At 65.3% G+C, this 12,823-nt stretch overlaps 1 protein-coding gene across 1 annotated transcript; it reads left to right on the top strand.

Annotated features, from left to right (window-relative positions):
- Positions 1-3,359: 3,359 nt before the first annotated feature.
- On the top strand, positions 3,360-9,800 carry CBX4 (chromobox 4). Its single transcript, XM_027052164.2, has 5 exons — positions 3,360-3,552; positions 3,699-3,742; positions 4,902-4,967; positions 7,209-7,275; positions 7,542-9,800. The coding sequence occupies exons 1-5, from the start codon at positions 3,484-3,486 to the stop codon at positions 8,955-8,957; spliced, it is 1,662 nt and encodes a 553-aa protein (XP_026907965.1). The 5' UTR covers positions 3,360-3,483; the 3' UTR covers positions 8,958-9,800.
- Positions 9,801-12,823: the final 3,023 nt, after the last annotated feature.

Genomic DNA, 12,823 nt, shown 5'->3' with positions numbered 1-12,823 from the left:
GCGGAACCCAGGGGCGCAATGCGTCCCTGGCTGGAAGGGGGCAGCGTCAAATGCGCGGACCCGTGACCCTTCTCCGGGGTTCCCCGAGGGGCTCGGGATATCCCGGATCGGAGGCAGGGGCCCCAGCTGAAGGCTCTGGGAATCCCGAGTTTGAGCTCCACTCGCCTTCGGTTCCCTCAGAGGGGCCAAGACGGGGTGGAATGGGGGGGGGGGGGCATTGGGAGGTTTCCCAGGAAGGGCTGGTGGGGCGCATCAGGGAAGCCTCCGGGGCACTCCCGGCTCCTCCTGCACCGCTCCCTCCTTCCCCCCTGCCAGATTTTGTCTACGCCTCCTCCCTGCAGCCCATTGATGTTTCTGCGATCTGAGCTCCTCCCCACACACGCAGGCAGGTGAGGGGTGGTCTAGGGCCAGGCCAGCCGGAGGTGAGGCCGGGGCTCTGGGAGTTGGCCTCTCTCCATATCCGCCCACCCTCCTCGAGGACAAAATAACGCGCGAAGGAGCGAGTCGCCGCTTTCAGCCCGCGTTTGTGTAATTCGGACACTTGGCGCAGAAAGGCCAGGAGTGGGGGCCGCCGGGGACTCCCCGGGCTTCTGAGGAGCTTGGGGGCCTCCCCTCCCGCCGTCTGGGGAGCCTGGCGGCTGCTCACACCGCCACACAGACAGCTATAGGAAAGATCCGCTGTAGTGGCCGGCGAGAGCCACCCTTCCTCCCCAGCTCGGCCGCAGGCCCAGCCCGGCTCCTGCGCAAAGTCGCCGTCGGGGCACCGGCTGCGGCCGCGTGGCCCCGGAGGTCCGGATCCAGAGCAGGCGCCCGGGAGGTGCGGGGGCAGAGCGAGCGGGATGCTAAGGGCAGAGTCCGACGCCCCTGGCGGCGCAGAGGCTGCAGCAGTGAGACCAGGATGCCGCGGAAACACCCACTGGAGACAGATTTTCCAGGGGATTTTCTAGTGAGGGGGCAGGCGGAGTGTCGGGAAGCTCGGCCCCTACCCGGACGATGGGGTTGCCCAGGACAGGGTCGCTGCGGACCTCCCCACACACTGAAAGCGCCTATGGCTTGGCGGCTGGCTCTACGTGTGAGAGTGACTGTCGCGCTGACAGCGTTCCCCGCGCCAGCCTCGGGGACCCTTCCCCTTCCGCAGTTAAGTTGTTCACCCGAGAGCTCCTCGCCCTGGCCAAGAGTGTCAGAAAAAAACGCCCGAAACACAGGAGGAAAACGTTTTCCCTGTGTCCCCCCTGCCCCCAAACTCCGCCTACCCCAGCGTCTATAAACCCCAAGAGCCGCCCCCCCCACCCCGCGACCCGTGGACTCTAGGCAGACGTCGGCCCCACTTAGCCCCAGCCGCGCGCCCCCGCCCCCACGCTCCTCGAGGAATCTTGGGTTTGTGCCTCGAGCTTGTCAGAGAGCAGTCACTGCAGACCGAGCCCCTCTCTCACGCCGCCAGAAGACCACCCCCCCCCCCCACACACACACACTCCCAGAACCACTCGAAGGGAGGAGCCACGCTGGTCGTCTTGGGCAGCGGCGGACAACGCACCAGGAAAGGCCACCGCCGCAGGAGCTGCCAGGTGGTGGTGGGATAGTGGAGTCGGCGAGTGCGTTCTTAAAGACCAAACTGTCTCCAGGCTTCTCCCGGATTCCTGGGAGAAGGCGAGCCCCGAGCAGGCTTGGGGGGTTCACTTCAGTCCCTCGGCCCTCCCCGGCTCTCCCGAGCCCCCCGCGCAGTCCCCACCCAGCATTCCGGGACGTGTGTCAGGGCGGGAGCGGAGACCCGGATGGCTCTTTGCCCGCCCCCCTCGCTCATTCCACTCTCGCTCGGCTTTTGCTCATTTTCTTTCTCCAAGGACGCTCAGCCAAGGGATTGCGCAAGCTTCCTGCTCCCGGTCCTTCAGGGGCCTGGAGCAGGGGGCCCGGACACACCCCAGGGCAAGCGCGCCCCGCGCCTCCTGCGCCCTCCCCAAGTCCCCTCACCCCTCGCGGCGACCCCACCGAGCTCGCAGCCCCGCGGGCGGCGCCCTCGGGAGGCCGCGTGGAGCGCAGCAGCTCCCCCAGCCGGACGCTGGAGCGGCAAGCCGAACGCGCCGTCTCGCCGCCGGAGGTGCTAAACTTCACACTCAGCGTCTTCTCAGCCTGCGTCAGGAGGGCCTCGGCTCGGCTGGCTGTCGGGGACCAGGGACGCAAAGTCCTGCCGAACGCTTGGCTCCTTGGCCATTGCATTCAGCTCCCCTTTGTGCGGCCTCGATCTGCCCCCTGCTCAGCCTGAACCTCTTCTCCGCCCTCCCCACTCTCTCCTTCGATGCCTTTCCCGGGACCCCACCAAGTCCCCCTCGGTCCCCCGCCCAGATGTGGACATCCCCTGCGCCCCCTCTGTGGTCTCCCCCTCTCCTCCTGCTTGGCCTCGGGGGTGGGGGCGGGGGTGGGGAGGAGTCTTTGCTGGAAACTAGGCTTCCAACCCCTGCCCCACCGAGGAGAGTGCCGAGGGTACATTGGGAGCCTGTCAGGATCTGGGGTGCGATCGATCGGGACTCCGAGCCCCCTTCTTGGTAAGGTTCCGGAGCGCTAGGGCCCCAGACTGGCCGCTCCCGTCCTCTTCTTCCTCGTCTCTTCTTCCCGGTCTTCCTGGCGATCCTGTGAACCCCGTCCTCCCTCTTCTCCCTGCCCTTTTCTCTCCCGTGCCTCGCCTTCCTAGATGCCGGGAGCCACGCGGGGCGGGGCACGCAGGGCGGGGGGCCGCGAGCTGCCCCTGCCCCTATTCCGCCCCCTGCCGGCGGCTCCCCGCGTGTCTGCACATGACGCAATTCTGTGCAACTGGAAACGGCAGTGGATGCTTCCGTGGCCCCCAGCAGGGGTCCCTGGGCGGTGCACACCGAGAAAGAGGCGGAGGGGCAGGCCCAGGCGCCGAGCTGCGGGCGACGGGTCGCCGGCGAGCCCTCCCGGCCCTGTCAAGCTCTCCACCCCCCCCACCCCCCACCCCCCCCCCCCTCCCCGCGCCCTCGGCCCGACACACCTCTCCCGCCGGGTCCCGCTCCCTCCCTCTCCCGGGCCCGCCGATCCCTCCCCCTGCACCTCCCCGGCGCCCTCCTCCTCCGGCCCCCTCCCGCGTCCTTCCTTCTCCCCCCGCCGCCCAGGCCCGGGGCCTCCGGTAGGCCCGGCTGCGCCAATCCCGGCCGCGGCCCGCCCCCTGACGCCGAGCTGGGCCCGGCGAGGCCCCGCCCGCTGACGTCCGGATTTGCATGAGTTCTTGTGCAGCCGCGGCCCGGGCTCAGTTGTCTGAGCGAGCGCGAGCCGGGAGTCGGGGCGGGCGCGGGCAGCGGCGGGCGGCCGGGCTGTGCAGGGAGAGCGGCGGCGGCGGCGGCGGCGGCGGCGGCGCGGGCGGCGCGGGCGGCAGGGGCGCCTCGGCCCGGGGCGGCAGCGGGGCGCCGGCAGGAGCCAGCAGCGTCTGCAGCCGCGCCGGCCGCCCGCGCCCCGGCGCGCTCCGGCTCGGCCATGGAGCTGCCAGCTGTTGGCGAGCACGTCTTCGCGGTGGAGAGCATCGAGAAGAAGCGGATCCGCAAGGTAGGGCGGCGCGGGGGCGGCGGCGAGGCGGCGAAGGAGCGGCGGCCGGAGCGGCCCGCGAGGAGGCGGGGAGGGGGTGGGGAGGCTGCGGGCCGGGGCCGGGGATCCCGCGGAAGCTGATGGAGTGCTGTCTCTTCCCCCCTCAGGGCAGAGTGGAGTATCTGGTGAAATGGAGAGGCTGGTCCCCCAAGTAAGTAGCGGCGGAGGGGCGGGGGCGCGGGGTGCCGAGGCGCGGGGCTCCCGGGCTCCGGACCGCCGAGCTGGTGGGGTGGTGGGGGGAGCGGACGGGAGGCGGGGTGGAGGTGGGGTGGAGGGAGGAGGGGGTGGGGAAGTCGGTGGCAGGCACTGGGGAAGCCGAGCCGCCGAGCCCGAGCCCGGCGCCCTGTGTTGTGCTCCGCTCTCCGGGAAATGCCATCACTAATTTATGCACTAAAAGGAGCCGGAGGAGCTGGAGAGACGCGGGGCCGAGCCGGGGAGGCCGGCGGAGGGAGGGAGGGCGCAGGCACTGACTGATGTGCAGCAGAAAATGGCTCCTTTCCCCTTTCCCTCCACCGAACGGCTCCATATTGCAAAACCAAAAAAAAAAAAAAAATTAAAAAGCGACGAAAATGCAATTGTGTGCCTCTTCCCTCCTAGTGGTGCGGGGAGAGGAAGAAAAAAGGCAGAAAATGTTGGGAACTGTCACTGCGGCGCTTTTGGTGGGGATTTTTTTTTTTTTTTAATTTGAAATGCGAAGGCACCGGATGGAGACAGACGCGCAGGCACACGCACACACACACACACACACACACGCGCGCGCACACACACACACACACACAGAGGCATATTTTTATATTGCTGAGTATTTGGGGGTGCTTGCCCGTGACACCGGGCTCCAGAGCTGCGAGGGGGGTGTTGGGGGGGGGCCGCTTGGCTGACGGTGATCGGATTAGGGGTCAAATGGAGAACAGCTGAAGCCCTCGCGGAGACTCGGGGTTGGGGAGAGGAGGGGGGACTGCGACTTTGCCTTTCGGCTGCTTTGCACGCAGGGTTCCTGGGGAGCAAAGTGGCTTTGGAACATGTCGCAGTAACATGCTTAAAATTCTTGACAACTGCAAAATAAACGGCTAGTTTCATTTTTCTTACCCCTCCCCTTTCTTCCTGCCCTTGTGTGTTTATTTTGACTTGAGGGGGGGTTGTCGGGGACCGTGTCAGGCCTGCAGAAATCTACCCTCCACCCCCCACATCCACAGCGAAATAGCTTTCGGTTCATGGAGACAGAGTGGGGTCTTATGTCATTCCCCACCTGGAGGCTGCAAGGCTGGCTCGGTTTTTTTTACGCCGTGTCCCCCTCCCTTTTCCCTTGCAAGATATAACACGTGGGAGCCGGAGGAGAACATCCTGGATCCCCGGCTGCTGATCGCCTTCCAGAACAGGTGAGCGTCCCCCAGCCGCCGCCGCCCGCAGCCGTGACCGTATATGGGAGAGTGGGAAAGGGGGCCACGCGGCAATGGGAAAGAGGGAGCCGGCCGGGGCGGGGGAGTGGGGGGTGGGGGGTGGGGGGTAGGCGGGAGCCCCCTTCCCCGACGGGCCTGCACAGGCAGGGCTGCGGCCTCGGCTCTGCTAACCAACGTCCTTGGCGGTTGCGGCAGCCCGGGGTGGGGGCGGGGCGGGGCCCGGAGAAGGCGAGGCTTGTGTTTTGGGGGAACTTCGAGAAGGGTGCGCGGCGGGTGGCCCTGCCGCTGCCCGGAGACCTCGAGGCTGCTCCTGGCTCCCCGCGGGCCCCCCTCTGGTCGAAACCCTGGAGCCCCACCCCCAGAGCCTAGGTGTTGCTTTCCTGTAGCCACTGGCCGCTTGGCAGTAGCCCCTCGCGGGGCAGCGCCGAGGGAGCTGGCGTTGTGAAACCACCGGACATCACGGAACTGAGCTTAACCTGTTGGGGGCTGGAGAAAAGTTGAGAAGGCCTTAACCCCCCCCCCCCCCCACACACACACACAACCTTCGACCCCCTGGGAGCTTGGGATCTGCAGGGGGTAGATTCTGTCTGGTGCCGAGTGCCCTTCACACACACACACACACACACACACACACACCCCACTGGGCCACTTGGTGGGTGTCCGTCCCCAGTCTCTGCGCAGGGGGAGCTGGGCCCAAAGGGTGTGTGGGATGGGAGCTGCCTGGTGGCGGAGGGGTGGCTTCTGACGAGGGGCTCATCCTGGTGCGCACAGATGTTTGTCACGCTGTAGCTGCTGCGGCTGGATTCACCGCCGGTGGCTGTGGTTCTCTGTTTCGGAGAGGACGGAGGGGGGGAGGGCGGGCGAGAAGGGGAGGAGCGGCCGGAGTCCAGGAGCCCGGCCACCCCGCTGCCTTCCATCCCCCCTCCCCCTTTTATTTTGCATTATTTCCTGTGGTGCGTTTGGCGCTAAAACTGTAAACTCTAGACCCTGGGAGAGAGCCGCCGGCGGGGAAGTTGCTCTCCCGCGACGCAGGGGGGCGCCGAGAAGGGATCCTGCCCCGGTTCCACCTGGGAGTTCACCACCCTGTAACCATGTCAGCGGCTGATGCCATGTTGCATAATGGGTCCCCGAAGAATTAAAACGCAGGCTGTTGCAATGCCACGCAACTTTGGAGTCAGGCCCCGGCCCCGGCCCCTAGGCATGGCTGAACTCCCCTGGGTTAGCCCACGGGCAGGAGGGTGCCTGGGGTCGCTGGAGAGCGCGTTTATGACTCGGGAAGGGGTTGCAACTTTAGCAAACGCTGGGGAGGCACCCCTTTCTCCCGTGGAAGGCTGGGGGCGGTGCTGGGACGATCTGCCCCCCCACCCCCAGCCTCGGGTCCCCCTCTGCCAGGCCGCAGGCGGAAGCCTGGCAGTTTTATTGACCAGTGCCACCTCGGGTGGGCTTTGTTAATTATTGGGAAACCGAGGCAGCCCGGAGCCCAGCTTCGGCGAGGAGGAGGTGCTTCTGCGCCCCGCCCCGGCCCCGCCCCGCCGCTCCGCCCAGGCCGACCCAGAGCCGGTTCACCAGGTGGCTGCGAACCTGGCCAGGCCGTGGCCTCGGCTGCCGGCCCCCGCCCCCAGCCCCTAATTGGCTCATTTGCCGCCGTGTAAACAAGGGCGCAGCCCCTCCCCCTGTTTAGTGCCTGGCCTTTAAGAAAACGAGTCCTCCCTTCTGCCGGCGGCACTCGCTCTCTGAATCTTAATGAGGTCATTAGCATCCGTGCCTCCGACGGGGTGGGACACTTCGGGCGCACACCTCGTTGGACTCGTTTGCACCCCCCTGGACCCCCGCGCCCACCTCACTTGGTGCAGGGCCACAGGCCCAAAGCGGTGGGCGCCCAGCTGCCGCCTCCCCGACCTAGAGGCCGGGCTGCGCGGGCGGAGGAGGGGGGCGCCAGTTCAGGTGCGGCTATCGGGCGTGGGGGAGCCCTTCCTGGAGGACCCCTTGGTCAGATGAGGGTCGGTGTGAGCACAGAGTGGGGCTCTGGGACCCGACCGAGGCGCCCAGCTGGCGGCACAGGCGACCTTCTGCCCTGAGCTCTCGATCCCTCCGGGTCTTGCTGGCCTGGCTGCTCGGCAAAGGGGGGTGGGGGGAGCGGGGGTCACCCTTAGGTTGGACACAGCAAGAAGGGAGGTGACCCCGAGGCTAATAGCGCTGCCCTCTGTTCCCTCCCCCCAGGGAACGGCAGGAGCAGCTGATGGGATATCGGAAGAGAGGGCCGAAGCCCAAACCGCTGGTGGTGCAGGTGAATATACTCGCTGGTCCTAGGGCTGTCCACTGGTCTTCCCCTTGACCTTGACACCTGAGCTGCCTCCAGGCCCAGAGGGCAGGGAGAGTTCCTCCAGAGCACGCAAGTGCACTTCCTTTCTACTTGACCTTCAACACACTGCCCCTGGAACATAGCTGCTGACCCGGTGGGGGCTGGGACACTCCTGACGCTGGAGGCATGCTCTGGGCCCGGCCTCGTCCCTCTGCTTACCTCCCCCTCCCATCCCCGCCTCGTTCCCCCAGGTACCTACCTTTGCCCGTCGCTCCAACGTGCTGACTGGACTCCAGGACTCCTCCGCAGACAACCGCTCCAAGCTGGAGCTGGGCGCTCAGGGCAAGGGCCAGGGCCACCAGTATGAGCTCAACAGCAAGAAGCACCACCAGTACCAGCCCCACAGCAAGGAGCGAACCGGCAAGCCCCCCCCGCCCGGCAAGAGCGGCAAGTATTACTACCAGCTCAACAGCAAGAAGCACCACCCCTACCAGCCGGACCCCAAGATGTACGACCTGCAGTACCAGGGCGGCCACAAGGAGGCGCCCAGCCCCACTTGCCCGGACCTGGGCGCCAAGAGCCACCCGCCGGACAAGTGGGCCCACGGCGCGGGGGCCAAGGGCTACCTGGGAGCCGTGAAGCCCTTGGCCGGTGCGGCCGGGGCTCCAGGAAAGGGCTCCGAGAAGGGCCCCCCCAACGGGATGACGCCGGCCCCCAAAGAGGCGGTGACGGGCAACGGGATTGGGGGCAAGATGAAGATCGTCAAGAACAAGAACAAGAATGGACGCATCGTGATCGTGATGAGCAAATACATGGAGAACGGCATGCAGGCGGTGAAGATCAAGTCCGGCGAGGCGGCCGAGGGCGAGGCGCGCTCCCCCAGCCACAAGAAGCGGGCCGCCGAGGAGCGCCACCCTCCGGCCGACAGGACTTTCAAAAAGGCAGCGGGGACGGACGAGAAGAAGGCGGAAGCACCATCCAAGAGGAGGGAGGAGGAGGCGCCGGGGGCCGGCGACCCGCAGCCCCAGGACGCCGGCTCCCGCAAGCTCTCCCCCACCAAGGAGGCCTTCGGCGAGCAGCCGCTACAGCTCACCACCAAGCCCGACCTGCTGGCCTGGGACCCGGCCCGGAGCTCCCACCCGCCCTCCCACCACCACCACCACCACCACCACCATCACCACCACCACCACTCGGTCGGCCTCAATCTCTCCCACGCGCGCAAGCGCTGCCTCTCCGAGACCCACGGCGAGCGCGAGCCCTGCAAAAAGCGCCTCACGGCGCGCAGCATCAGCACCCCCACCTGCCTGGGGGGCAGCCCGGCCGCCGAGCACCCCACCGACGTGCCCCCCACCGCCGCCCTCCCGCAGCCCGAGGTCATCCTGCTGGACTCGGATCTGGACGAGCCCATAGACTTGCGCTGCGTCAAGACGCGCGGGGAGGCCGGAGAGCCCCCAAGCGCCCTCCAAGTGAAGCCCGAGGCGCCCGCGACGGCGTCGGCGGTGGCGGCCGCCGCGCCGGTGACGGCGGCCGAGAAGCCTCCAGCCGAGGCCCAGGACGAGCCCGAGGAGCCGCTGAGCGAGTTCAAGCCCTTCTTTGGGAATATAATTATCACCGACGTCACCGCGAACTGCCTCACCGTCACGTTCAAGGAGTACGTGACGGTGTAGCCAGAGGGCTTCGGAAGGGGAAGCGCCATCCCCGCGGGTGGCTTAGCACCTGGTGCCTAGGGGCGGACTCCTCCTCTCTCGCCAGCTGCGGGAGATCCGGGCCTGCCCCCCGAAGTGAGGACGCCCGGAGCCGCAGAATCCGCGTCCCGTCGTCCCGCCGTCGTCGTCGTCGTCGTCGTCGGCTCCTGGCTGGGGCCCGCCCCGGCCCGGCACTGGCCCCTTGCACGCGGTGCCTGCGGGTCTCTCGCCGCCCCCCTCCACCTGCCCCATCCCCGCGCTGGACCTCCCCTCCCCCCCGTGGATCTCCGGGACTGACAGGGCAGCCACGCGCCTCGGTCTCAGAGTTATAGTATTATATTTTAACCGTGCTAACTTGTCAAGTGCAGACTTTACTCCCGTTTGTACGTGGTGTTCTTATTGAAATGTATTGTTTGAGCTCAAGAGGCCCGACCATCCCCTTCGGGCTGATATATATATATTTATTTGTAGGTATTTATATATGGAAATATAAAAACCTAGATTTATGGAGTTTCCTCTAGATCCTGTTATATTCTATATCAGACAAACTATTTTCTGTTGACCTTTCTTCCTGTTCATTCAGTATTTCGGTTGATTTCATTCCCTCCCCTTCCTGGAACTGCGATGCCAGGGACCTCGGTATATATTTTTTAATACCGTACACATGGATGTGTTGTTTCTATGTGCAAAAAAAAAAAAAAAAAAAGTTTGTTTAAAGGCTAAACGAGCTCTCTAGAAACTGCTGCTACTAGAAATGTCTAAACTATAAGCTTCCAATTATTACCTGCTTGAATGTAAATATTAAATGGAGATGTTGAAGGTGCATTTCGCTGTTGGAGATTAGCGCAGAGGGGAACCTTTGGAGGTTCGGGAGGCGGCCGGACCCCTCTCCCCACCCCTCCTACACCTTAGTCTCGGGGAGGAAACCTACCGAGCCCTGCGCTAAATCTTTGCAAAAGCAAAGTGGCCTGGTTTCGCGGGCAGAGGAGTGACCCTGCTCCCCGGAAGTCGAGAGGCGCTCCAAACGGAGAGGGGAATTCCTGCGGGGGGAGGGGGTGTCAGCGTCGCCCCCGCCCCCAGGGTTTCCAGGCCCGCGGTACCCACCGTGCGGGAGGACCCGAGGATCTGCTTGGGGTTGGGGGTTAAGGGTGCGGGGTGGGGGGGGGAGGGGGCACGGGCGGCGCGGAGGAGTGGGTGGGGCCGGCTCCCCCATCCCAACCCCCCCCCCCCCGCCCCCGGAGCCACACGCCGCACCCGCCTGGCACCTGCTGATCTTTGCCCCCCACCCACCCGGTGCGCAACACGCCCGGGTGCCGGCCCCGGTGGGGCAGGGGTGTTTTTAATGACGCTGGCCCGGTACGGCAGGTTCAGCGGGGAGGGGACCCTCCCACCCTGTCTAGCGTCGCCGGCTGGCATCGCTGGCCCCGCCCCACCGAGGAAGCCGCCGAGGCTTTCTCTGCCAGGCTCTCCCCGGAAACCACCAGGCCAGAGGCTCCGACTGGAGGCGCAGCGAGCGCGGCCAGGGCAGGGGCGGGGGGGGGGGGCTTCCTGCGTGGGGGAGGGAGAGGGGGAGGGGGGAGGCCTGGCAGAGCAAGGCCTGCCCACCCCTGTTTCCTCAGTGAGCGAGGGAAATGCGGGACCCCACTTCATCCGTCCCGCTTTGGGTGGCGAGGCTGGGGCCCTTGGCGTCGCGGGGCAGGAAGGGGTTAAGGGACCAGAGGGGCCGAGGGGAGTGGGCTGAACACCAGGTCGTCTCCCCCCACCGCCAGAAGCTGCGACTCGGGGAATGCAGCGGCCGGCCGTGGCCAGCTTTCTGCAGACGCAGCGATCTTCCTCCGGGCTGGGGTGGCCGAGCAGGGCCAGGGGCCGCGGGACTGGGGCCCTGGTGGGTGCCGGGCTGCTCCCCGCCTCCAAAGCCCCTCGCCTGCCCGCCCGGGACTGAGGGCCAGAGCCTGTGCGGGGCGCCCGGGCGGAAGAGGTCAACGTGGTTCAGAATGAGGAGGGGGCGGTGGCGAGAGAGCGCAGTGCTGGGAAGGCCAGGGAAAGAGATAGACGGCGGCCAGGAGGGCGGGAGGCCTGAATGCGGACAGTGTGGCCAGTGTTGGCTGCAGGCCACCAGCGGCTGGAGGTGGGGGAGGGGAGGGGGGAGGGGAGAGAGGGAAGGGAAGTTCTAAAAAAAAAAAAAAACCGTTGGGAGTTTCTAGCCCTGGCTTTTGTGAGTTGTCCCTCCCACTACCCCCAGCACCCCAGCCCCCTTTAGAGTGAGTTAAACACTGCCCCCTCCCCCCTCCATGTAATGAATGCCCTTTGCCACCCTGGGAGCGGAGGGAGGGGTGATCTTGACTGCTCCTGGCAAACTGCCTGTTCAGCACTAGAATTGGGCCTGCCGTTCACTGGCTGGTGCACAAAGACGTTCGCCAGGCAGGGATTTCGTCTCCCTGTGCTTCTGGCGGAGGAAAACTAAAAAATCAGGAGTGGGAAGGGGAGCACCTTGTTGAGGTCTGCACCCTTGGTGACGGGAGTGAGCCTTAGCCCCTGGGGGTGCCCCTCCCACCCAGTGGGTGGCCTCTGCAAGGCTGCGCCTGCCTGGGGGAGGGGGGAGGGGAGATAGATGGTGGCAGGGAAGGAAAACAGTGGTCCACCACCATCCTGGGGGGAAGGTGTGGCCTGCATGTGGCCTGAAGCCCTGGAAGGTGGCAGAACCTCTGGGATGGGTCCTTGAGGAGGGCGGTCCTAGGCAGCGCCTGGAGCCTGACGTCAGAGGGCTGACAGTGGAACAGAGGCCAAGGGGTGGGTCAGGAGGAGCTCAGGGATGCCCATCATGGTGCCAGACCCAAGAGTGTCCAGCACCCATGCTGGCCCCAGGACCCTGTCTTGTGCCGAGCTCCTCAGACGTACGAGGCACCCCATGAGCGTCTTGCTCCGTTCAGACCCCGTAGGGCTTGTGGTTCCTTGTGGGGTGAGAACCCGAGGTTCTGAGGGCAGACCAGCTTGTCTGGTGCATGGCCACCACGTGGTTCCGGGATGATTCTAGAGCCAAGTTGCCCCAAGTTGCCTGCTCAGCCATCCTGCAGGGACGTACCCTGAGGCCACTTGCCCTCCAGGCCTCTTGGACACGGATGCGTCGAGGTCGGGGAACACTCAGAGAGAGTCAGGAGCCCTGGCATTGGGGTGGGGGGTGGGGGGGGAAGCCATTAGCCCCAGGTCCTCTGGGCAAGGACTGCTTCTTCCTAACTTGAGGCCTAGATGTCTGAGGGCGCCCAGTCCTTCACAAGCAAAGGGTCATAAACCCTCTCTCTGAGTCCCAGTTCAGGAGAAAGAAAGAAAGCAGGAAGCTGGGACCTTAATCTCACACACTAGGAAACCCAAACTTCTCCAGATGAACCTTTCTGAGGAGACTGAGCCTTGAGCACAGAGAACCAGAACTGACTCACCACCAAGAGAAGGACTCTCATGTGTCCGTTCACCCCTCCGAAGCTGGTCCCTCCGTCACCAGCCGGGTCCCAGACTCCAGCTCGGACTCTCCCTGGATGTTGCCCCCACCCCCATTTGTTGTCAGGAGTTCAGCCTTGAAGTGATCGCCCTGTCCTTGGATCCGCCTGGGGTGCTCTGGAGTGAGGGTTGCCAGATTCAGCACATAAAAACCTAGGATGCCTCACTGAATTTAAATTTCATAGGAGAATGCATACTTCTTTTTTTAATGTTTCCTTATTTTTGAGAGAGGGAGAGAGAGAGAGAGAGAGAGAGAGAGAGAGAGAGTGTGTGTGTGTGTGTGTGTGAGCAGGGGAGGGGCAGAGAGAGAGAGAAAGAGAGACAGAATCTGAAACAGGCTCCAGGCCCTGAGCTGT

The sequence above is a fragment of the Acinonyx jubatus genome, chromosome E1 (genome assembly GCF_027475565.1).
Source record: "Acinonyx jubatus isolate Ajub_Pintada_27869175 chromosome E1, VMU_Ajub_asm_v1.0, whole genome shotgun sequence".
NCBI classification, from domain to species: Eukaryota; Metazoa; Chordata; class Mammalia; order Carnivora; family Felidae; genus Acinonyx; species Acinonyx jubatus.
The sequence above is the reverse complement of the archived record's forward strand: the minus strand, read 5'-3'. Positions and strand labels throughout refer to the sequence as shown.

Bases quoted from the DNA above. Each gene is read 5' to 3' on its own strand.
- CBX4 (XM_027052164.2), top strand. From the start codon at position 3,484: ATGGAGCTGCCAGCTGTTGGCGAGCACGTCTTCGCGGTGGAGAGCATC. The intron at 3,743-4,901 runs GTAAGTAGCGGC...TTCCCTTGCAAG, and splicing joins TGGAGAGGCTGGTCCCCCAA to ATATAACACGTGGGAGCCGG. The intron at 7,276-7,541 runs GTGAATATACTC...TCGTTCCCCCAG, and splicing joins CCAAACCGCTGGTGGTGCAG to GTACCTACCTTTGCCCGTCG.